At 43.3% G+C, this 23,996-nt stretch overlaps 1 protein-coding gene across 3 annotated transcripts in view; it reads left to right on the forward strand.

Annotated features, from left to right (window-relative positions):
• ACOX1 (acyl-CoA oxidase 1) overlaps positions 1-17,117 on the forward strand; it is a 38,178-nt gene extending 21,061 nt beyond the window's left edge. Inside the window, exons 4-15 of one of the 3 annotated variants that reach the window (XM_056550331.1) lie at positions 4,073-4,189; positions 4,688-4,795; positions 5,120-5,239; positions 5,329-5,444; positions 8,679-8,848; positions 12,208-12,370; positions 12,463-12,653; positions 13,093-13,272; positions 13,464-13,569; positions 13,649-13,792; positions 15,871-16,077; positions 16,357-17,117. In XM_056550331.1, coding sequence (XP_056406306.1) covers positions 4,073-4,189; positions 4,688-4,795; positions 5,120-5,239; positions 5,329-5,444; positions 8,679-8,848; positions 12,208-12,370; positions 12,463-12,653; positions 13,093-13,272; positions 13,464-13,569; positions 13,649-13,792; positions 15,871-16,077; positions 16,357-16,407 — 1,673 coding nt within the window. In that variant the 3' untranslated portion in view covers positions 16,408-17,117. Of the gene's footprint in view, positions 1-4,028; positions 4,190-4,687; positions 4,796-5,119; positions 5,240-5,328; positions 5,445-8,678; positions 8,849-12,207; positions 12,371-12,462; positions 12,654-13,092; positions 13,273-13,463; positions 13,570-13,648; positions 13,793-15,870; positions 16,078-16,356 lie in introns of all 3 variants that reach the window. The other 2 variants (XM_056550328.1, XM_056550330.1) reach the window with 2 other exon arrangements.
• Positions 17,118-23,996: the final 6,879 nt, after the last annotated feature.

The raw sequence follows: 23,996 nt of genomic DNA on the forward strand, positions 1-23,996 counted from the left end.
CCTGTATAGCAACAAATATATTGTGCTTGACTTGTGTCTTTTATAGTAGGTGCGCAACAAGGTGCATTGAGGCCAACACTATAAGGGTATGTTCCCACGTGCCGTATTTGGCTACGTATTTGCTGCTGCACATTTTCCTGCCCATTGAAGTCAACGAGAGCAAAATCAGCTGCGTAGTTTCTACCCATTGATTTCAATAGGAAAGAAAAGACGCAGCAGCAAAATACGGCACGTGGGAACGCACCCTATGGGTGCATTCACACGTGCGTATTTTCTGCAACAGTTCTGCTGCGGATTTGCTTTAGCACATTTTGCAGCCCATTGAAGTCAATCGGCAGCAAAATCTGCAGCAGCAAATCTGCTGCAGATCTGCAGCAAGAATAAGCACGTGTGAACGCACCCTAAGGGTACATTCCCACACTGCGTATTTGCTGCGTATTTGCTGCTGCGTATTTTATTTTCTCTGTTGAAGTCCATGGGTAGGAAAATACGCAGCACCAAATACGCAGCAAATACGCAGCAAAATACGCCGTGTGGGAACGTACCCTTAGGGTACATTCATGTGGGTGGTTTACTGTGGAATTTCCGCAGCTTATTTGCTGTGGAATATCCGCCGTGGATTTTGCTACTATTGACTTCAATGGGTCAGCAGAAAATCCGCAAAAGACGCAGATTTGCAGATTTTCCTATGGACCCATGGAAGTCAATGGTAGCAAAATCCGATGCAGATTTTCCACCACATACATACTGCCGAAATTCCGCAGGTAATCCGCCCGTGTGAACGGACCCCTAAAGCTTAAATTTTGTGCCTGACATGTGATCACTATGGTTACATGTGAATTTGTTTCCTTAAAAAGGGTGCCAGGATCAAGGGGTCAAAACTCAAAAAAACATAATAATGGGAACCTGTAAGGTCTACAGAGCATATTAACTTCAAATATTTTGGAGAGCCATTATGGAGCATGTAATAGCACTGCCAATGTGCTCGGACACAGTGAATCCATTGTGCCTGTGCGCAGCCTTGACCTACTTTTAAATCAAAAAGAAGAAAAAAAAAAGAAATGGAATCTTATTTCAGCTGGTGCCTTCGCATTCACTGGAAAAAAGAATGCACCTTGACAAAAAAGGATAAGCGCATCTAGCTGAATATAACATTAAAGACCTTTTTAGTGTGTTTTTAAAATGTGAATGTCATTTGGACCAATCAGATCCTCTATTCTTTTTATCATCCCCTTCTATTATTGTGAAGAATGGAGAAATAGAAGTCATAACTTTTATAGTGATGGGATAACCCCTTAAAAAGGCATCTGTTTGCAGTTTCATACCGGGGAAGTGTCTGGGTGGGGGCATCCACATGCCTTTCTCTATAAATCAACAAAAAGGAACCAGTCAGTCAAGCAGAACTAGGTGGGCAATAGCCAGGAAGACCAGAACTGTCCAGAGAAGGAGAAAATCCCCATAGCAAACCTATGCTGCTCTGGACAGTTCCTTACACGGACAGAGGTGTCAGCAGAGAGCACTGAGGACAGACAGAAAAGAAATTAAAAAAGAAAGGAATTTCCTCTGTAGTATACAGCTACTAATAAGTACTGGAAGGATTAAGATTTTTTTTTAAATAGAAGTCATTTACAAATTTGTTTAACTTTCCGGCACCAGTTCATTAAAAAAAAAAAAAAAAAAATTCCACTGGAGTACCCCTTTAAAACATATGCAGTAAGCTTTTGGCTACCTCCTATATCTCTCTGCAGGGGATTAGAAAATTTGTAGCTGAAGACAGATCGACTGCTATAAAGATACATGAGGAAATTAATCTGCACAGAATTTTGGCTTGATTTAGATTATAAAAATTAAGGTATTCTTAAGGCCAAAGATTCTTTTTATTTTATTATTTATTTATTTTTTTAACAAACCTTGTGCCAAGGAACAGTGGAGCCATTGCCTAAATAAACCAATCAGATTCCACCTTTGATTTTTAAAATGGCTTCTGTAAAATGAAAGCTGGAATCTGATTGGTAGTTATGGGCAGCTGCTCCACTGTTCCTTAGTACACAAGGGGGAGCTTTATCAAACCTCAGACAAAGTGTATCTGTACATTTAAGACTCAAAAATGATTTTGTTAGATTAACCCCTCAGAGTGGTGACAATGTGATTTTAGTTCTTTCACTGCTGTCCCTGAGAGTTCCTTCCATGGTGCATAGCAACTTCTCATCATTTCCATTTCAATGAGAAAGGAGCAGAGCTAGGCAGTTTACACACAATATATTAGTATAGATGGTACATGGGGGGGAGGCGTAAACAGCTGTCACGCCCCCTCCCAGAGGCTTGTATTGAGGGGGCGGAGCGTGAAGTCCCACAGGGGCAGGGCCGTGACATCACAATGCTCCGGCCCCCGTGTTCGCCAGTAATCAGACCCGGAGCGAACATGCTCCGGGGACTGATTATAACGGGGGACAGCGTGCATGATCACGGGGGTCCCCAGCGGCGGGACCCCCGCAATCAGGCATCTTATCCCCTATCCTTTGGATAGGGGATAAGATGTCTTAGCGCCGGAGTACCCCTTTAAACAATATAAGCAGCTCTGGTCTAAGCAGTTAAATGCTAATGATGATTGTTACAAGCTAAAGGGAGGGTAAAAAGGGATTTACAGCAAGGAAGGGGTTACATAAAAAAAAGCCCTGGTCTGGTGAACTTTTGATGATGAGGACAACAAGCTACATAAGGGACAATTACTCAGAATTTTATGGGTGGTCAGAGATAGGATGGAATGCTTGATTTACCTTTGAAGTAGAGTGCAGTCTTTCCGGAGGAGAAAGATATGCTCAGCTTACATTCACAAAGATCAATCTCTCTCCCTCTCTCCTGCACATAACACTAGCTAAGCCTCACCCCTACTTACTACATTTCAAGGGACTGAGCCTAACAACAAACAGTAATGAGCAAATGCATTGAAAGTGATACCCCTAGTAACCAAAACTTTTGTAGGTAAAAAGGTAAAATTAAAAAATAGACATAAAAAAAGAAAAAAAGGTATGTCTGGCTCTGAAATGTACAGGTCTTTAGGCACTAGTAAAATCAGTGAGTCACTGAAAATGCAGGGACTGTGTACAGTATAGGTGGTGCTCATTAAATATGGTGAATTTCTTCTGAGCACTCCTGCTATCAGATGAGCTCAAGTTGTGAAAGGTTAGTGGCCATTTAAGTTATGTCCTGAAAGTAGATGTAGATTTATTTTCTGGTCCAGTATGAAGGCAATGCTGCTTAACCAATAGCTTAGATCCTGGAGAACCTTCACACTAGGTAATGGTGATTTGAGACTAATGTCTGTAAATGCATGAATGTCATACACCTCAATCTGTGGGATTAAAATGATCTTGTATATAAATATTGAATAACATCTTATGCATTGTTTAGTGGTTTTCTCATTCAAATTTAATGATTTATCTGTCTGGCCTGGTGAAGCATCAATAAATTAGCCTAGGCTTTGTTCACATCATGTTTATGGCCTCTGTTTTAATATATCTGATGGAAAAATCTCTTGTGGTATGCCTAAAGAAGACCATGATATAGTGCCACTAAAATATACACACACCTATACAGCTGACGTGTATATTGAACCATCGGGTCCCATTGTTGAAGAGTAACAAATACAAGCCCAAAGGACAGTCTTTTGGGCCTCCATCGGGTCATAATGCCTTATGGATATGCTTATTGGTCTGTCAGGAGCTTCACAAAACATGAAATGAACAAAGCCATATTTCTTTTTGGTAAAGATTGTCTATCCCTACCTTTGATTGATGATGGGTTGATGGGTTAGTGGGCCACATCATTCCTCACAAAAATCAATTCACTTATATTTATTCTCTCTCCCTCTCTCTCTTTTTTTCTCTTCTTTCTTCCTTATAAAATCACTTCACCCTTTCTATATTCACAATTTCTTCACATACCGTTTTTTCTCAATTACCTGACCCCCCCCCACACACACACACACAAAAAACACTCCCCTCTTCCTTATCCTCATTCCTCTGCAGCTTTGTACATCGGGGCCGTCCCGAGCCCCTTGACCTGCACTTAGGCATGTTCTTGCCCACTCTGCTGAGCCAGGCAACTCCCGAGCAGCAGGAACGCTTCTTCATGCCTGCCTGGAACCTGGAGATCATTGGAACATACGCTCAGACTGAAATGGGACATGGTAACAAACATTTTTGCCACATTTGGCCACATTACGGGTTTATCATATAAACTTATTAGGGTTTCTATAGATTTAGATTTCAGTATATGTAGTTAAAGGGGTACTCAGCTGCTCAGAGTTTGGAACAAACTACTGAACGCTGGAGCCGGGAGCTTGTGATGTCATAGGTCAGCCCACTCGAGACATCATGAGCCGCCCACTCAATGTAAGTCTATGGGAGGGGCCGTGACAGCCGTCATGCCCCCTCCCATAGACTTGCATTGAGGGGACTGGGCGTGACATCATGAGGGGCGGGGCTATGACGTAACAAGCTCCCGGCACTAGCTCCAGCGTTCGATACAGTTTGTTTCAAACGCTGAGCAGCGGAGTACCCCTTTAAGATATTCTGCAGGTTTCTCTGGGAGGGTTAACGCTGCAACAACCTTTACCATTATTTGGGAGGTACAAAGGGTTTTATCTGAATTTATTTTAAAACACTCCTTTTTTATACTTTTACAGGAACCCATCTGCGAGGGTTGGAGACAACAGCCACTTTTGACCCGTCTACGCAGGAGTTCATTCTGAACAGCCCCACTGTGTCCTCTATCAAGTGGTGGCCCGGAGGGTGTAAGACAATCTTGGGTTGGAGGTTGTGGATAGTTGAAGCTTTATGGGAAGTAAAGGGGTTCTTCAACATATACACAATTTACAATACGCAAATAATGTTTGATCAGTTGGGGTCCAACCTCCAGGACCCCTTGTAGATGAAGGGTTTGTGATACGTGCAAGAAAGCCATTGCCTTTTCGTTTTTGCTAATCAGCAGTAGTGCTGGATGTCAAACCCACAATGATCAAACACTGGTGGCCTGCCCTAAGGATAGTCATGAAGAACCTCTTAGCAGTGACATTTAGTATAGGGAAATGAATATTTATCATGTCCTTCCTTCACAGTGGGTAAGACCTCTAACCATGCTGTCGTACTGGCACAACTCTACACCCAAGGAGAATTGAAGGGCCTTCATGCCTTTATTGTTCCTATTCGTCAGATGGGTACCCATGAGCCTTTGCCAGGTGGGTTACATTTATAGTACTTGTCCAGTGAACATATGTAATGGTCTTATGTGTTTGCATTCCTCATGGCCTTCTTTTCATCATTACAGGTGTCACTGTTGGAGATATCGGGCCCAAATTTGGGTTTGATGAAACGGACAATGGATTCTTGAAATTTGATAAAGTCCGTATTCCCCGGGAGAACATGCTGATGAAATATGCACAGGTAAGGAACGGATCTACAGGGTGTCTGTGTCCAGTTTCTGTGGGGGATGCTGCTCACATAGTGAAGGAGAAGAGACAGTGTGGGGTTGCAAAACATGTATTTTCTACCATAGGGATAAGGGCCCAGTCTTCCCTCGCTGTGATGGCCTAGGTGATATCGAACTACACTGCTAAAAAAAATAAAGGGAACACTTTAACAACACAATGTAACTCCAAGTCAATCACACTTCTGTGCAATCACACTGTCCACTCAGGAAGCAACACTGATTGACAATCAATTTCACATGCTGTTGTGCAAATGGAACAGACAACAGGTGGAAATTATAGGCAATTCGCAAGACGTCACCAATAAAGGAGTGGTTCGGCAGCTGGTGACCACAGACCACTTCTCAGTTCCTATGCTTCCTGGCTGATGTTTTGGTCACTTCTGAATCCTGGTGGTGCTTTCACTCTAGTGGTAGCATGAGACGGAGTCTAGAACCCACACAAGTGGCTCAGGTAGTGGAGCTAATCTAGGATGGCACATCAATGCGAGCTGTGGCAAGAAGACTTGCTGTGTCTGTCAGCGTAGTATCCAGAGCATGGAGGCGCTACCAGGAGAGAGGCCAGTACATCAGGAGACATGTAAGAGGGCAACAACCCAGCTGCAGGACCGCGACCTCTGCTTTTGTGCAAGGAGGTGCACTGCCAGATCACTGCAAAATGACCTCCAGCAGGCCACAGATGTGCATGTGTCCACTCAAACAGTCAGAAACAGACTCCATGATGGTGGTATGAGGGCCCGACATCCGCAGGTTGGGGTTGTGCTTACAGCCCAACATTTGCCAGAGAACACCAAGATTGGCAAATTCGCCATTGGAGCCCTGTGTTCACACTGAGCACATGTGACAGACGTGACAGTCTGGAGACGCTGTGGAGAATGTTATGCTGCCTGCAACATCATCCAGCATGACCGGTTTGGTGGTGGGTCAGTAATGGTGTGGGGTGGCATTTTTTTGAGGGACCACACAGCCCTCCATGTGTTTGTCAGAGGTAGCCTGACTGCCATTAGGTACCGAGATGAGATCCTCAGACCACTTGTGAAACCATATGCTGGTGTGGTCGGCCCTGGGTTCCTCCTAATGCAAGATAATGCTAGATCCCATGTGGCTGAAGTGTGTCAGCAGTTCCTGCAAGAGGAAGGTATTGATGCTATGGACTGGCCCACCCGTTCCCCAGACCTGAATACGATTGAGCACATCTGGGACATCATGTCTCGCTCCATCCACCAACGCCACGTTACACCACAGACTGTCCAGGAGTTGGCGGATGCTTTAGTCCAGGTTTGGGAGGACATCCCTCAGGAGACCGTTTGCCACCTCATCGGGAGCATGCCCAGGCGTTGTAGGGAGGTCATACGGGCACGTGGAGGCCACACACACTACTGAGCCTCATTTTGACTTGTTTTAAGGACATTAAATCAAAGTTGGATCAGCTTGTAGTGTAGTTTTCCACTTTGATTTTGAGTGTGACTCCATATCCAGACCTCCATGGGTTGATAAATTTTATTTCCATTGATAATTTTTGGGTGAATTTGTTGTCAGCACATTCAACTATGTAAAGACGAAAGTATTTCATATGATTAGTTCATTCGTTCAGATCTAGGATGTGTTATCTTTAGTTTTTTTGAGCAGGGTAAATAACTTGTAAACCATACCGAAAATGGCTCCTTACACCAGAAAAAAGCCCTAAATTCTTGACCTCTAGGTGTCTGACTTCCCTGCAGTTGTCCACTGCCTGTTAGGGAAATTTCATCTTCAGCAGCAGATAGACCAGGACATAACACAAGAAGTGAGCCTTAGATAGTGCTATGCAGCCTAGATGCAGACTGTGCATACATTTGAGCCTTTCTGCCTCCCCTAGAGGGTCCAAACTATGCCTGGAAGATAAATCAAGACTTCCCTCTTATCTCTTACTGACCAAGTTATACCTGTGTTCTTGCATAATTTCTGCTCACATAGCACTTTGCGCATACAGACAAAGCAACAAAATCACATTTTCACCATTCTAAAGGTAAATTTAAAGGGGTATTCCAGCTTTATACATCTTATCCCCTATTCAAAGGATAGGGGATAAAATATATAATTACAAGGGTCCCACCACTGGGCACCCCCACGATCTATATGGAGCCCCGCCATTCTGTGTCGAGCGCTGCCTCAGAGACGGGGGACGTGATGTGGCATCACTAGGGGGTGTGGCCGTGATGTGGCATCCCTTTCTTGGAGGCAGCACCCGGCACAACATTTTTTTTCTTAATTTTACTTTAAAGTACAGGTACACTTTTAAGTACACCAAGAAATGATCAAACATAGAGCCAAAAACGGCTGAATTGGCTGTATTCTGCAATTTTCATAACTCCTATTGATATTAATGGGAGTTGTGCAAACAGTGTAGCCCCAGAAGGTACACTCTCACATCTCCTAGTTCTACGCTAGCTATTTACACAATGGAAGTGAATAATACAAAAATAAGAACAAATATAAAAACGGGTATATATTCTTTTTCAGTCCTACACATAGAGGTCTGTATTATTGTTCATGACATAATATGAATTTTCCCCACATGAATGGGTGGTATGGGGCATTTTCTCTTGTTGCCTGCTGTCTCTTGGTACCTTTAAAGCCATGCAATACTGAGTAGCTTCTGAGCAGTAATGCTGCTGCTTGAGGAGAATGTCATAAAGACGTGTGGAGACTTCTAGGCCATTCATGCTCCACCAGGAATCCTAGGAAGAAGTATATGCAAAGTATCTCTCTGACATCAACTTTGGCGGTAGCTTTCTCTTTATATCAGCCTTTCACTCTGAAGAGGAGCCTTAGAACATGACTGGGGATATATGCCAAGCTAAAAAATCTCTCCAGAAGGAAAGATTACCCAGCTACTGAGTAGCGTGTCAAAGTATTGCAGTGTAAGATTATATAATGTATTATAAGTTGTTATCTCCACAGTAATGAAGACTTTTCTCTAGGGGGATTTTGATCAGACAGGGTGGCGAGATTCTTCTGGTTTTGTGATAAACCTTTTTAGTACTTCCGTAGGCATAGGCGCATGTATGCATGAAATCGGTGTAAATGTCCATGAAACTCTACATCTCTCTCTAATGGCTCTCCTTGGATGCTGACAGCTCTACCTGAGGCTTCATCCAAACGTCACGTCCTTTTTTTTTAAAATATGAATCTATATTTATCTTCTTCAGGTTGAACCAGATGGAACATATATAAAGCCACTCAGTGATAAGCTGACCTATGGCACCATGGTTTTTATCCGCTCCATGATTGTAGGGGACTCTGCACGCAGCCTTTCTAGGGCTTGCACTATTGCTGTCCGCTACAGCGCTGTACGACATCAATCTGAGATCAGAGCTGGGTGAGTGTTTACTGTCTATTACTTGTCTACTATACCAATATGCAGCTAATATTGTATATACATATTTACATTGTACAAAATCCCCAATATACCCTTTAATGTATCACACATGTTGTGTACCCACATCATTATGTAGGTAAGTGGATGCTATCTTTACAATGCCAATGCCTGCTCCTCTTCGCTCTTGTGCTATGAAACAGTTTTTTTTTGTTTTTGTTTGTTTTTTTACACCGATCAGCCATAATATTAAATGGCACTCATTAAAACTAATTTTTGCTATTTCATTCCTTATGGTAAATAAAAAATCTTTCTAATATACTTTGTTTTAAAAAAAAAATGAAGTTTTTCTATGTTTTATTTGTGTTTAAAAATGCTGTCTACTTGTCCAGAGCACATTTCCCCCTATCTCTTGCACAGACTTTGACTCCTGCTGGCCTGGCAGAAGTCCAAGAACAGGAAATACTGGGGGGGGGGGGATGTGCAGCCTTAGCCAATCATAGCTCATCTCACACACTGAACTGCTCTGGGCTGTGTGTAGCAGAGTGAGGGAGAAAGTTCTCCCCTGTATGGCTCCAAATGATTTCACAGCCTGCTAGGTAACGCCCCTTCTTTTGACTGAGCAGAAAATACAGAGCAGTGTCAAGGTAGAAAACAAAACAATATTAAAAATAAAGGCAGGGGTGGTTTATCATGATGGGGGCAGTGGAAGGGGAGGATTATAACATTTAACAAGATCATGAGAGGTACTCTTTAAAGCCATTGAGAGGTACTCTTTAAAGCCATTGACATGTGTAAGATTATTTTTATTGGGACAGTGGTTTCTGTCAAAGGGTGGGATAGAATAGGCAGCAAATGAACAGACATTTCTTGAAGTTGATCTGTTGGAAGCAGGAAAAATTGGGAAGTGTTAGATGACTGTCATAGCCATCTGCCATGAGGCAAGAAAAGTATCTCTTCAGGTAGCAGATTGCAGAGTCCCTGATGGCTGGCATGTTCCATGGAATGTCCATAGGTCATACAATCTAGCATATTCTGTTACATACCACTCCCCTCATCTCTTTCATTCTGGACCGTTGGCTCTATTGACCCCATAACAAGCAAATGGCAGCTAGATACAAATTTAGAATGAAAGGCGTTCATGACTGGGTAAGCAATAATTTGGTAACTACACTGCTCAAAAAAAATAAAGGGAACACTAAGATCACACATCCTAGATCTGAATGAATGAACTAATCGTATGAAATACTTTCATCTTTACATAGTTGAATGTGCTGACAACAAAATCATACAAAATGTATCAATGGAAATCAAATTTATCAACCCATGGAGGTCTGGATATGGAGTCACACTCAAAATCAAAGTGGAAAACCACACTACAGGCTGATCCAACTTTGATGTAATGTCCTTAAAAAAAGTCAAAATGAGGCTCAGTAGTGTGTGTGGCCTCCACGTGCCCGTATGACCTCCCTACAATGCCTGGACATGCTCCTGATGAGGTGGTGGATGGTCTTCTGAAGGATGTCCTCCCAGACCTGGACTAAAGCATGGATGGAGTGAGACATGATGTCCCAGATGTGCTCAATCGGATTCAGGTCTGGGGAACAGGTGGACCAGTCCATAGCATCAATGCCTTCTTCTTGCAGGAACTGCTGACACACTCCAGCCACATGAGGTCTGGCATTGTCTTGCATTAGGAGGAAACCAGGGCCAACCGCACCAACATATGGTCTCACAAGGGGTCTGAGGATCTCATCTTGGTACCTAATAGCAGTCAGGCTACCTCCGGCAAGCACATGGAGGGCTGTACAGTCCCCCCAAAGATACTCCACCCCACACCATTACTGACCCATAGCCAAACCGGTCATGTTGGAGGATGTTGCAGGCAGCAGAACGTTCTCCACGGCATCTCCAGACTCTGGCATATGTGCTCATTGTGAACCTGCTTTAATCTGTGAATAGCACAGGGTGCCAGTGGTGAATTTGCCAATCTTGGTGTTCTCTTGCAAATGCCAAACGTCCGGCACAGTGTTGGGCTGTAAGCACAACCCCCACCTTTGGACGTCGGGCCCTCATACCACCCTCATGGAGTCTGTTTCTGACCGTTTGACTGGACACATGCACATTTGTGGCCTGCTGGATGTCATTTTGCAGGGCTCTGGCAGTGCTCCTCCTTGCACAAAGGCGGAGGTAGCGGTCCTGCTGCTGGGTTGTTGCCCTCCTATGGCCTCCTCCACATCTCCTGATGTACTGGCCTGTCTCCTGGTAGCGCCTACATGTTCTGGACACTACGCAGACAGAGACGGCAAACCTTCTTGTCACAGCTCGCACTGATGTGCCATCCTGGATGAGCTACAGTACCTGAGCCACTTGTGTGGGTTGTAGACTCTGTCTCATGCTACCACTAGAGTGAAAGCACCGCCAGCATTAAAAAGCGACCAAAATATCAGCCAGAAAGCATAGGAACTGAGAAGTGGTCTGTGGTAACCACTTGCAGAGCCACTCCTTTATTGGTGGTGTCTTGCTAATTGCCTATAATTTCCACCTGTTGTCTGTTCCATTTGCACAACAGCATGTGAAATTGATTGTCAATCAGTGTTGCTTCCTGAGTGGACAGTGTGATTTCACAGAAGTGTGATTGACTTGGAGTTACATTTGTTTAAGTGTTCCCTTAATTTTTTAGAGCAGTGTATATAGAAGTACTATCATACACTACAGATTTTCTGCATGCAAACCTTTCTTATTCAATGGGGCCATTTCAGTTTAGACAGCTAAAAATCTAGAACTGGCTGTGTTAAGAGCATCTCCATAATCAAAGGTAGAGTGTTCTTGGTTTGCAGTGGTTAACTAGTGTTCCAATGAAAGACAACCAGTGAACTGGCAACAGGATCATGGATGGACTTGTGAAGTGGGATGGCTAGCCCATCTGGTCTGATTCCTCAGAAGATGGTATAGAATGATGTCCGAATTACAGCCTTTCTGCAAATTGGATGAGGGTAGGCCTCATAGCTGCAGAATGAACAAGCTGGTGGAAGATACCAGAGGACACATTCAGAGGTCTTGTGTAGTCCATGCCTCAATAGGTCAAAACTGTTTTGGTGGTACGAGAGAGACCTACACAATATTTTGTTTTAATGTGATGGCTGGACATTGTATACTGATGTCCAGGAGGATCATGACTACACATCTTGGTAGCAATGCACCAGTGGCAGGTGGAATAGAAGTCGCTGGTTATCCCTCTGCAATAAAATCAGTCACTGTTTTCACCATCTATCATGTCCTATTTTTTTTATACTGCTCTTTACACTTTTCTATTGAATGACCTTGCATACAATTTTCTCTTGCTCTCTCTTTTTCTGCAGAGAGCCTGAGCCACAGATCATGGACTTCCAAACTCAGCAATACAAGTTATTCCCTCTATTAGCAACAGCATATGCATTCCAGTTTGTGGGTTCATACATGAACCAAACATACCATAGAATAACAGGAGACATCCAGCAAGGGAACCTGAGTGAACTTCCAGAGGTGAGTTTACCTGGTTGAACAACTGCTGTAATATATATTGTAATGTAGGGCGGCCCATTGATAGTTGTTGACTTGTAAAACTCTTATTACAGCTCCATGCCCTCTCTGCTGGATTGAAAGCCTTTACTACATGGGCTGCAAGCTATGGCATAGAAGAATGCAGGATGGCATGTGGGGGGCATGGATACTCTCGTAGCAGTGGAATCCCTGACATTTATGTGACTTTTACTCCAGCTTGTACGTATGAGGGGGAGAACACAGTGATGATGCTGCAGACCGCTAGGTAAGCAGACAGCTCACCTTAAAGGGTTATTCCGGCTTTATACTTATCCGCTATCCGCTGCTGGGGACCTCCGCGATCTCGGTGCAGCCCCCTGCATTCTGTGCCGGGCGCTGCCTCCCTCCATTCATATCTATGGGTAGGGGCATGACAGCCATCACGCTCCCTCTCTTAGGCACGAATGCAGGGGGCGTGACGTGACGTCACTAGGGGGCGTGGTCCTGATGTCACGTCCCTGTCCCGGAGGCAGTGCCCGGCACCGAATGCAGATGGCTGCACCAAAATCGCGGGGGGCCCTAGCAGCAGGACCCCTGCGATCATACATCTTATCCCCTATCCTTTGAAAAGGGGAGAAGAAGTATAAAGCCGGAATACCCCTTTAAGGTTCAGTTAACTGCAATGCAAATGGTTCCATATTTACACCCCCTGTGCTCCCATGTAGGTTCCTGTTTAAAAGTTATTCTGCAGCTTTGTCTGGAGAACGGCTTGAAGGAATGGTCTCCTACCTCAACGATGTGTCCTTGCAGCGGGTGCAGGCTCAGCCCCTGGCTGGACGGTCCTTGATGACAGACATCAATGATCTGGGAAGTTTAGTGGAAGCCTATAAACACCGGGCAGCATGGTAAGCATTATGGTGGATGCCAGGGAGTGCTGTGTTTTTTTTTATATATTACAGTTCTTATTGGGTTTGGCCTTCAACGGGGATGGGAAGTTGTACTATGTATTCTTGGCTGTTTTCAAGAAATGTATTTAGGGGTGATTTCCTATATCGTATGTTACGAGCTGTCAGTCAGTTACTTTCTTGTCTTCCAGGTTAGTGGTGGCTGCATCCAAAAATGTCCAGTCTGATCTGAAACGTGGAAAACGTAAAGAAGATGCTTGGAATAAAAACTCAGTTGACTTGGTCAGGGCCACTGAAGTAAGACCAGCACTCCAATAGTCATCTTCCTTTACACTCCACATTGTACACCAGTAATAACAATACTTGTCATTTCCAGGCACACTGTCATTATGTGGTAGTTAAGCTTTTTGTGGACAAGCTTGCTGAGATCCTAGATGTGGCTGCTCACCGTATATTGAGCTCGCTCTGTCTCCTCTACACCCTGCATGGAATCAGCAGAAACACTGGAGACTTTTTGCAGGTACGGGTTAAGTAATCCTCGATGGGGCAGAAATGTAGATTATGTATGTATGTATGTATGTGGTGCATATAAATACATTTTAGTTTGTCTTTTACACTATGCTGGAGGAAGGTTCGTTGCTTATATGCTGGGAGCTTTACCTGGTGTTTATTCAAGGATACTCATAGGTTTTTATTTACCAGACAAATGCCAAAAGCGTGTTGTGTATACATCTAGTTAGATAAAGTTTTGTAAATTACTTCTATTAAAAAATCTTAAGCCTACCAGTACTTATCAGCTGCTAAAGTTGAGTTGTTCTGTTCTGTCTGACAACAGTTCTCTTTGCTGACACCTCTGTCTGTCTCAGGAACTGACGAGTAGGAGAGGTTTGCTTTGGGAATTTGCCGCTACTCTGGTAAGTTCCTGAGACAAACCGAGGTGTCAGCAGAGTGCACTGTTGTCAGACAGAAAAGAAGAACTCAATTTCAGCAGCTAAGTACTGGAAGTATTAAGATTTTTTAATAGAAGTTATTTACAAATCTGTTTAACTTTCTGGAGCCAGTTGATATGAAAAAAAAAAATTGTTTTTCATGGAATACCCCTTTAACAACTGGAGACAATGGGAAATGCATGCCACTGTGTACTGTATTATGGCCTTTGTTGGAGCTTTCTGTCAGAGCCATATGTTGGGAAAACATATATATATCTATATATAGATAGATAGATAGATAGATAGATAGATAGATAGATAGATAGATAGAGATATATATATATATATATATATATATATATATATATATATATATATATATATCTCTTCCCCCTAAAGTAAAAATAGAATTCAATGCAGCACTTCAATATAGTGATAAACACAAAGAAAGTCCCCAGGGGTAACTGACCCAATGCTTAAGGAAGCAAAATGCCAAAAGAACCAATGCGTTTGTGTGGATCAAGAATTATGCTTTATTACAAAAATCTTATTGACAAACAAATCAAAATACAATACATAGGAAAATCTATTAAAATGACCAATGGACTAATCCAAAGATAGTGGTCCAGTGGACCAGAACCAAATGGTGGGGGCTAGGACACATGAAAGATGTATATACATGAAGTGACTGGATCAATAAATGAGCTCTGAGTAAAAGACACTAGAAAGTTACAAAATGACAGCGTAAAAGGTTATGTAGCCAACAAAGTGCAACTTAATATAAAGTGCAATGCAAAAAAGTGCAAAAAATGAGCTCCTAGGACCGGAGCTGTACCAACACTGAAGTGCAATAATAAGATATATATATGAAACACTAAGCTCCAACTAAGTGCAAAAAATGGGTTCCTAGCACCGGAGCTGTATCAACACTAAAGTGCAATAGTAAAGTATATATGTGTAATACTAAGCTCCAACTGAGTTACCAAGGGCTGGTACTTTGTTTTTTTATATGCAGCCATTTTATTCTAAGTACCAGCCCTTGGTAACTCAGTTGGAGCTTAGTATTACACATATATACCTTACTATTGCACTTTAGTGTTGATACAGCTCCGGTGCTAGGAACCCATTTTTTGCACTTAGTTGGAGCTTAGTGTTTCATATATATACCTTATTATTGCACTTCAGTGTTGGTACAGCTCCGATCCTAGGAGCTCATTTTTTGCACTTTTTTGCATTGCACTTTATATTAAGTTGCACTCTGTTGGCTACATAACCTTTTACACTGTCATTTTGTAACTTTCTGGTGTCTTTTACTCAGACCTCATTTATTGATCCAGTCACTTCATGTATATACATCTTTCATGTGTCCTAGCCCCCAACATTTGGTTCTGGTCCACTGGACCACTATCTTTGGATTAGTCCATTGGTCATTTTGTCATTTTAATATATTTTACTATGTATTGTATTTTGATTTGTTTGTCAATAAGATTTTTGTAATAAAGCATAATTCTTGATCCACACAAACGCATTGGTTCTTTTGGTATTTTACTTCAATATAGTGAAAAAATGTATTCCATCAAAATGTGAGCAGCGACGTTTCGGCTCTCCAAAGTCTATAGTAGATATAGAATATCAGAATAGGGGTCTAATAGCACTTTCTCTCTTTCAGGCTGGCCTTCTAACAACTTCCCAGCTGGAGCAGATACATCAGCGGATTAAGGACCTGTTGGCAGTAATCCGGCCTAATGCTGTAGCTCTGGTGGATGCATTTGATTATACGGATACTCAGCTGGGCTCTGTACTTGGGAGATATGATGGGAACGTGTATGAAAATATGTTTGAATGGGCAAAGAAATCACCCCTGAATAAAACACAGGTAAGGGATATTCAGTAGCACTCACCAGTGTGGAGGTTGTTGCCCAATAACTCTGGTAGCTTAGAGTGATAAAGGGGTTAATGTTAACAACTATTTTTGTGAGGGTGGGTATGGATTACTCTTCTCCTCAATGCCCCAGACCTGTACACTAGAGCGCCCTCTCGGCTTCTGGCCCCATTAGTAGTGGCTGTAACCAGCACATTAGGAGCATTCCACAGATGTATGCTTAGATGTAATAGAATTAATGCTTTTTTTCCCCCTTTTTTTTTTTTTTTAAAGGTTCATGAATCTTTCCACAAATATCTGAAACCTCTTCAGTCCAAGCTGTAATTCGCCTTTTACTTAAAGAACGGAAACAGGACCAGCACGATTCATTGTATATTTTATTTTAAAACTTTCCTTGCTAAGATCTTTTCTGCCATTAAATTCCCTGAAATTGTTTGATAGGACAGGGTTAGTCTACAGGAATGGTTTTCGGGATATTTTCCCTTCTACTAATATCACTGTCTATTTCCTACAGTCCCGCTGTCAGCATCTGCTGAGTGCCACGGCTAGTGTATGTTTTAGCTGTCAAATCATAATGACATACATGCACGTCGCAAACATTTTTTTTGATTTTAACACCCTCCCCCTCCACATTCTAGGATATAAGCTTGGGTTAATGGAGGCTCTATCAAGACCGTGTAATTTATAGTTAATACATTTTTTCTTGTGTAAAATGTCTTAGAATTTGTTAAATGTTTTAGACCAGTGTTTCCGAACTTACGGCTCTCCAGCTGTTGCAAACCTCCCAACTGCAAGCCTTGGGCTACCCAGGCATGGTGGGAGTTGTAGTTTTGCAACAGTGGGAGAGCCACAGGTAGAAGAACACTGTTCTAGACAGATGGTAATTACTGTAATATTAATTACTGTAGCAGCCATCACTAGGCTGCAGGGCTAATAAATGATTGTCAGGTCACCATACTAGAAACTGTAATTTAATATAATAATTAATGATGTAAGTACCCAATAAGATACCTTTTATATTCCTATTTGTATGTGTCGTCTTTTCATTGAATGGATGAAATTGCATATTTTACACCAAAGTGGAGAGGGTAAGAATTGGGTAGAACTTACACATGCCCCCTAAAAGTGTATTCCCACGTCCTAAAGCAGTGGTCTCCAAACTGTGGACCTCTAGATTTTGCAAAACTACAACTCTCAGCATTCCTGGACAGCAAACAGAGGCTGGAATCGTAATTCTTCGGCAACCAGCGTGAGGATAGTTACATTCTTTATAAGGTTGAAAAAAAGAGTCTATAAAGTTATACCTAAAACCCTACTGTGCTGATCCAGAGGAAGGCAAAAAAAAAACATGAGGCTGATGCCAATTGCCCCATGACAGAGGAAAAATTCCTCCCCGACTCCAATATGGCATCAGAATAAATCCCTGTATCAACGTTTTATCCACATAAATCTACTGTCCATAACCTGTAATATTATATTTTTCCAGAAAAACATGCAGGCCCCCCTTAAACTTGTTTATTGAGTATTGATATAACAATGAGAGAATTAATATTAAACTACAAGTCACCAGGGACAGGTACCAAACCTGGTGGACCAAATGACCCCCTAGTAGGGTTAACCATATATATATAAGATAGTGTTCAGCCCTTATCTCGCCATGAATATGCAGGATAAGCGCTTGGGTTACTGCTAGAAATCTGTTGTCCAGATATTTTTGTCCACAAGACGCTTGGTCTATAAAGGCCACCATACACCTATGGTGTGTGCTAGTAGTATCCAGTATAGCTTTTTGTAGTAAATCAAACAGGCATTGGATAATTAGTCTTGCACGCTTATTGGGACAATACTCTATCCCTCCAGTGCCCTATCCAATCCAAAACACGTCTCTCCTCTCCAAAGAGGTGGTCTCTAAACACAACATTCCACACATCTTGCTTCTCCATTTGTCTCAAAACTTCTTGTACAAAATGTTTTTTTTAACAACTTTTATTTATTTTAATTTTTTTTGATAACCTACAATTTGGCTTCTGTCTTTACCATTCTTATGGGACTGCTCCAAAGTGGCTAATATTCTGACCTTTAAGCCTTATGCCAATACGTCTCCACAACTTTTCCTTCGACCCAGTCTATTAACTCCCTCCCACAATAAACTCTCATCTCTTATCCCTGAATCTCACAAATTTTGTCTTTCTTCATCTCCTCCTATCTCACCGACCATACATTCAGGCTTTGTGCACATGGCAGAATTTCAGTGGGAAATTCCACATGGAGATTCCGTAGCAGCAGAGTCCCATTGAATTTAGTAGGATTCTGCTGCACTGTACACATCTGGCACGGAAATTCAAATTCCAGTTACCTCAGAAAAAATAGATATGCACGGAATGCATTGCTGTCTGAGACAGTACATTCCAGAGCAGTCCTAGTGCATTCAGGGGCAATGTCCCTGCTTTTCTGTGCGGACATTGACGTGTGAACATCAACTCATACACCACCTCCTCTCTGCCTTCTTACTGTTACAGTCCCCCTAGGCTCTATCCTAAGGACTCTATTTTCTCCATGTATAAGACTGACCAGGAACTGGTCATAGAATCCAATGGCTTTAAAGGAGTACTCTGGAGCGCTGGTACTTAAAAAATTTTTTAAAAAAGTTTACCTCATCTGATAGCTCTTTCAAAGACCTTTCCAACGATACCTCATTTGTCAAATTTGGCCCAGGCATTCTCTTGCAATTGCCACCTGTAGCAGTAAACAGCCATGTCATAAAGACTACATTTCCCATGGCTCCCTGCGCCAGTTTCCTGTTAGCTGCTGCTCTCTCCCTCCTCCCCCCCCCAGGAAATTATAATAAATTATAATAAAGTGACGCCCACAGCTCCTTCCCCCTCCTTCCATGTGCCCACTAGCGCAGTGTTTCCCAACCAGGGTGCCTCCAGCTGTTGCAAAACTACAACTCCCAGCATGCCCAGACATTACATAGTCTAGCAATCAGCCGAAGGCTGTCCGGGCATGCTGGGAGTTGTAGTTTTGCAACAGCTGGAGGCACCCTGGTTGGGAAACTTCACTAGCGGTGTCACAAGAATGCCTCCCATCGCTACCATCACCGCTAGCGGGGTCCCTGTGCCCACTAGTGGTGTCACAAGAATGCCGAGCGCGGCTCTGTTCCCCGTCCCTGTCAGCTCTCAGGGTACGAGCCTCGCGCGCAGCTAACGTAGTTCTGCGCAGGCGCAGCACTACGCAAATAGAGTAGGGCTAACAGGTAGCTATAGGAGCCTAGCGTTAGCCCTACGCTATTTACGTAGTACTGCGCATGCGCAGAATAAATTAACTTTGGGGGAGTAGCCGACTCCGGGCTGGGAGGCCGGCACAGCCCGCAGTGACTCATGGGAGCGATGAGTCACCGGGCAAGATGGCGCCGGATCGTGAGGAAGACGCGTCATCAGAGGACCCAGCTTCCGGCCAGATGGAAAAGCGAGGAGAAGTCCGGGAAGAATCCGACATGGACAACGTCCGTACATTACAATGTTATATAACTTTGATTCATGCTTCATTTCCCCCCTAATAGGTTACCATCTGAGTACTCCTTTAAGTACCACCTCTGTGCTAATGACACTTCAATCTACGCCTCTGGTCCAGATGTCACTTTACTGCTATCCAGGTTCCCAGAGTGCCTGTCGGCTATATCTTCCTCCTCCTCTTATTACCTGGTCTATCAATGGCTTCACTTTCTCCCCAGTCCCCCAAGTCTGCTGATCCTTATCCACCATCAAAAGCAACTTGAAAATCCATTGAAAACCAAGACTGTCTAGTTTTGTCCATAGAAACCAATCACAACTTTTCCTTCCCATTGTTCTTGCATTTGTGTTATATGTATTTTAAGCCTTTATATGTACAGCCCATTTGCTCTAAAAATGATCAATAACAAAAACAATATAATAATAGTGTGTGAATAATTATACAAGTAAATTTGATAACATTTTGAGAATATAACATGGGTTTAAAACATTACTGTCATTAGTAAGAAAAAAAATGCTTAACCCCTTAAGGGACCACAGGTTTCTCAGTTTTTGCACTTTCGTTTTTTCCTCCTCACTTTCTAAAAATAACTTTCAATTTTGCACCTTCAGACTCATGAGGGCTTATTTCTCGGTCGCTCTTCATCGGGGGGACACCTAACTAATGGTTATATGCTCTTGCCACTAGGAGGCGCTGACACTAGGAAAAAGTCAGCTCCTCCCTGGCAGGATATACCCACCCACCTGCAGTGAAGTAGTCAGTTTTAGCTAGCGTCAGCTAGGAGGCAAGAAACAGGTCTGGGAGCTCCCCAGACCTGGTCTTTTTTTTTTGTTATTTTCTAGTAAGGGCTGTTTAGTTAAGTTCTTTACTCCCTTTTGTTTCCCTTTTTCAGGTGGGGGTTCAGGAGCATGGCGCTACCTCTTCTCCCCATATGCAGCTAAGGGGCACGGTTCATTAATGAATGCATCGTTAACCCCTTCCCTCCAATGGCCAGCGCCTGGGGTTGCACTTGGGGTCCGGGTTCACCTATCTTCCCTGCTCATCCTGTCTGTCGCAGCATGATGTGATGCAGGTGACTAACAAAGCTGGCTGAAGACATCTTAAAAAAGGGTGACGAAGGACGACTGAGGTGAGTATACAGCCCCCTTCTCGAACAAGCAGTGGTTTTATGCCCCTATTCTGGGACTGCTTTTGGAGTCCGGGCAGTGAGGGTTTAACCCTCGCTATTTTTATTCATGCAGCTTCGGCCGCACCTAATGACTGGGGCAGGGGGGTTGCCAGGAACTTATTACGGACGTGCAATTTTTTCTTTCTTTTTGTCCTGGCGGTAGTTCGGGGGGGGGGGGGGGGGGGGGGGGGGGAATCATGGCGGCACATAGCTCCGCCCTTCTTCCCCCCCCTCTCTCACCGAGTGAGCTGGGAGGCGTGGCAGCTCATCCTCTCCCGCTCTAGCGCTGCTGGGGGGCAGGGTCCAGTAACCTCGCACTACGCCGCTAGCTTTGCCCTCTTTCCCCCGCTGCGAGCACTCCACGGCTCGCTCCCGAGGCCGTGGCCTGGCAGGAGCCCATTATCCGGCCTGCACTTCCCCTACTTTGGAGCTGTGTGGCGGCTTGGAGGTGCTTCTATAGCACGCTGCTATGAGAAGTCGCTCCTGGGGTTAAATTTTTTGTCTGCCTGCAGAGATATAAGTTCTGCAGGCATCACTTGCAGGGCTCCCTAAGCCCCATGCTCCCTTCCAGCGCATTATTCTATATTTTTATTTTACCACCAGTAAAAAAATATATATATATTATTCCTTTGTCACTCAGCCCATTTCTTGAGTTGGGCACCCTCTTATGGCCAATATTTGTATTGCTCTGTTCTCATCAGTTTACTATGTACATTGTTGCTCTCGGGGGATATATTTGCGCATATGCAGATCGCCACGGCAGGTTATTGCCAGGGTTTCACGTTTCTTGGGAACGTACCGGGGGATATATTCTAGCAGTCGGTTCCCTCCTACACTGAGTGCGATGTCATACGCACACTCTTCTTTGTTTCTGACAGACGCTCAGGCTTTCTTGGGGATCCTCATCTGTCAGATCTGCCGACCAACCATCTTTGGGGTGTTCTTGGCATGTCATGGTAGGTGATTCCCTTCTCCACTGGCTACCGTATCTGCGGCTAGTGCTCCGGTTCCCCACATCCAGCGCAGGTCTCCATAGGAATATTCCTGCGGATGCATGGAGTGGACCTAATGCCACTATACCAGACAGTGGTCTGCATGGTTTCCTCTGCCGCTTGTCTCTCATCACACAGCTGAGGTATCTGCGGCTGGAGTTTTGGTACCTCACTACTATGCGAGATATCCGTCGGACTGGATCGGTGTCTACTGAACCCATGCCAGTAAGCCAGACAGTGGTCAGCGTGTTTTACTACACAGCCTGTCACTCATCACGAGTCTCATGTTCTGCGGCTGGAGCTCCGGTACCTCACTACGGTGCGAGGTGACAGACGGAATGACATGTTTTCTACTATGGACCCATACCAGTAAGCCAGACAGTGGTCTGCATGGTTCCGACACCGCTTATCACACAGCTGATGTATCTGCTACTCTATTTCAGGTACCTCACTGCTGAGTGAGGTGACTGATGGAGTGACCCATTGTCTACTATGGACCCATACCAGTAAGCCAGACAGTTGTCTGCGTGGTTTCCTACACCACCTGTCAAACGGCTGATGTATCTGCTGCTCGAGTTTCGGTACCTCACTATAAAGGTTTTTTATAAAGGTTTTTCTTTGATTCACTACTTTAAAAAAAATAACTACATGCACCAAAATTTGCATGTTTAAAATTGTCCTCTTCTGACCCCTATAACTTTTTTATTTTTCCATATACAGGGATGTATGAGGGCTCATTTTTTGCGTTGAGATGTGAAGTTTTTAATCGGCACCATGCTTGTTTTGATCGGACTTTTTGATCACTTTTTATAATAAAATTTTTAGGGTATACAAAGTGAACAAAAATATGCAATTTTGGACTTTGGAATATTTTTACGTGTACGCCATTGACCATGCGGTTTAATTTACATTATATTTTTATAGTTTGGACATTTACGCACTCGGTGATACCACATATGTTTTTATTTGTGTTTGCATTTATTAAATTTTTTTTTGGAAATGGGGTTGATTCAAACTTTGATTTAGGAAGGGATTAAATCACATTCACTTAAAAAAATTGTTTTACATTTTTTTCACTGTTTTTACTATTACTTGCAATACTTTGATTGCATACACTGAACAATGCTATGCCATAGCATAGATCAGTGTAATCTGTGCTTAATTGCTCAAGCCCGGATCTCAGGCTTGGAGCAATCGAATGATGATCGGACAGCGTGGAGCACAGTAAGGCACCTCCCGCTGTTCAGGATGCCGCGGCGGTCCCGAACAGCTCCACTGAGCTGACCGGCAGTGATTTCTCTTGGTTTAGATGCCCCAATTAACGTTGATCTAAAGGGTTAATACCGGACATCAGCCCAATTGGCGATGTCTGGTATTAGCCGCGGGTCCTGGTTGGCCACTTCACATTACAGGAGCCGGCCACGGACGTAAATATACATCCATGGTCGTTAAGGGGTTAAGTCAGTGTAGTAATGTATGCATAATAATATGCATGGTTTATATTTAAAATACCTTTTGATCTATGTTTTACTTTGCTCACTTTACTTGCACTTCTTCTAAAGGCTGGAGGCGTTTCTTCGGGAGCATAACAAACTTGCTCCCCTCCCCCTCTCGTCATGAGGCTTGCACAAGCATTTTTACATTTGAAAATGTACTTTGTGCCCAAAGTGCATGCTCTATAAAATTCTAATGCAGCTGTGTTGAACCTATTTGGTGCAAGTACGCAAGAAAAACCTCCATTTTGTGCCAAAAGCTAACATTATTAGGTTTGCTAAGTTTTTGACCAAAGTGCATGCTTTTTTTATAACCCTAAAGCAGCCATAGAGAACCTGTATGGTGCAAAGACACAAGAAATAGGTAAATAAAATGACCAAAGAGAAATAATTTTGGATATAAAAGTACATGGAAATTCTCCTCTTCTAAAAAGACTGCAAGCTGTCTGGATCTCACAGGGGTTAAACTCACACTGGTGACAGCTGGATTATACACTGCACTGAGGCACAGCAGGGAGATAACCACACCCCGAGGTCCAAAATATTCAAAACACTCCCTTAGAAGAAATAAGAGTTTGCAGCACTCTAAGGGATACTTAAAATGAAATTAAAATCAATTAAAATCCTTCTTTAATGGACATGAAAAGGGCAGATCAGGACACCGACGGGCGCTAGTTTCGTATCAGATAACTCTTTGTCAAGGTATGATGGGAAAGGGGGGGATCACATATTGCACAACATTATTAT

This window comes from Hyla sarda, chromosome 13, assembly GCF_029499605.1.
Source record: "Hyla sarda isolate aHylSar1 chromosome 13, aHylSar1.hap1, whole genome shotgun sequence".
NCBI lineage: Eukaryota > Metazoa > Chordata > Amphibia > Anura > Hylidae > Hyla > Hyla sarda.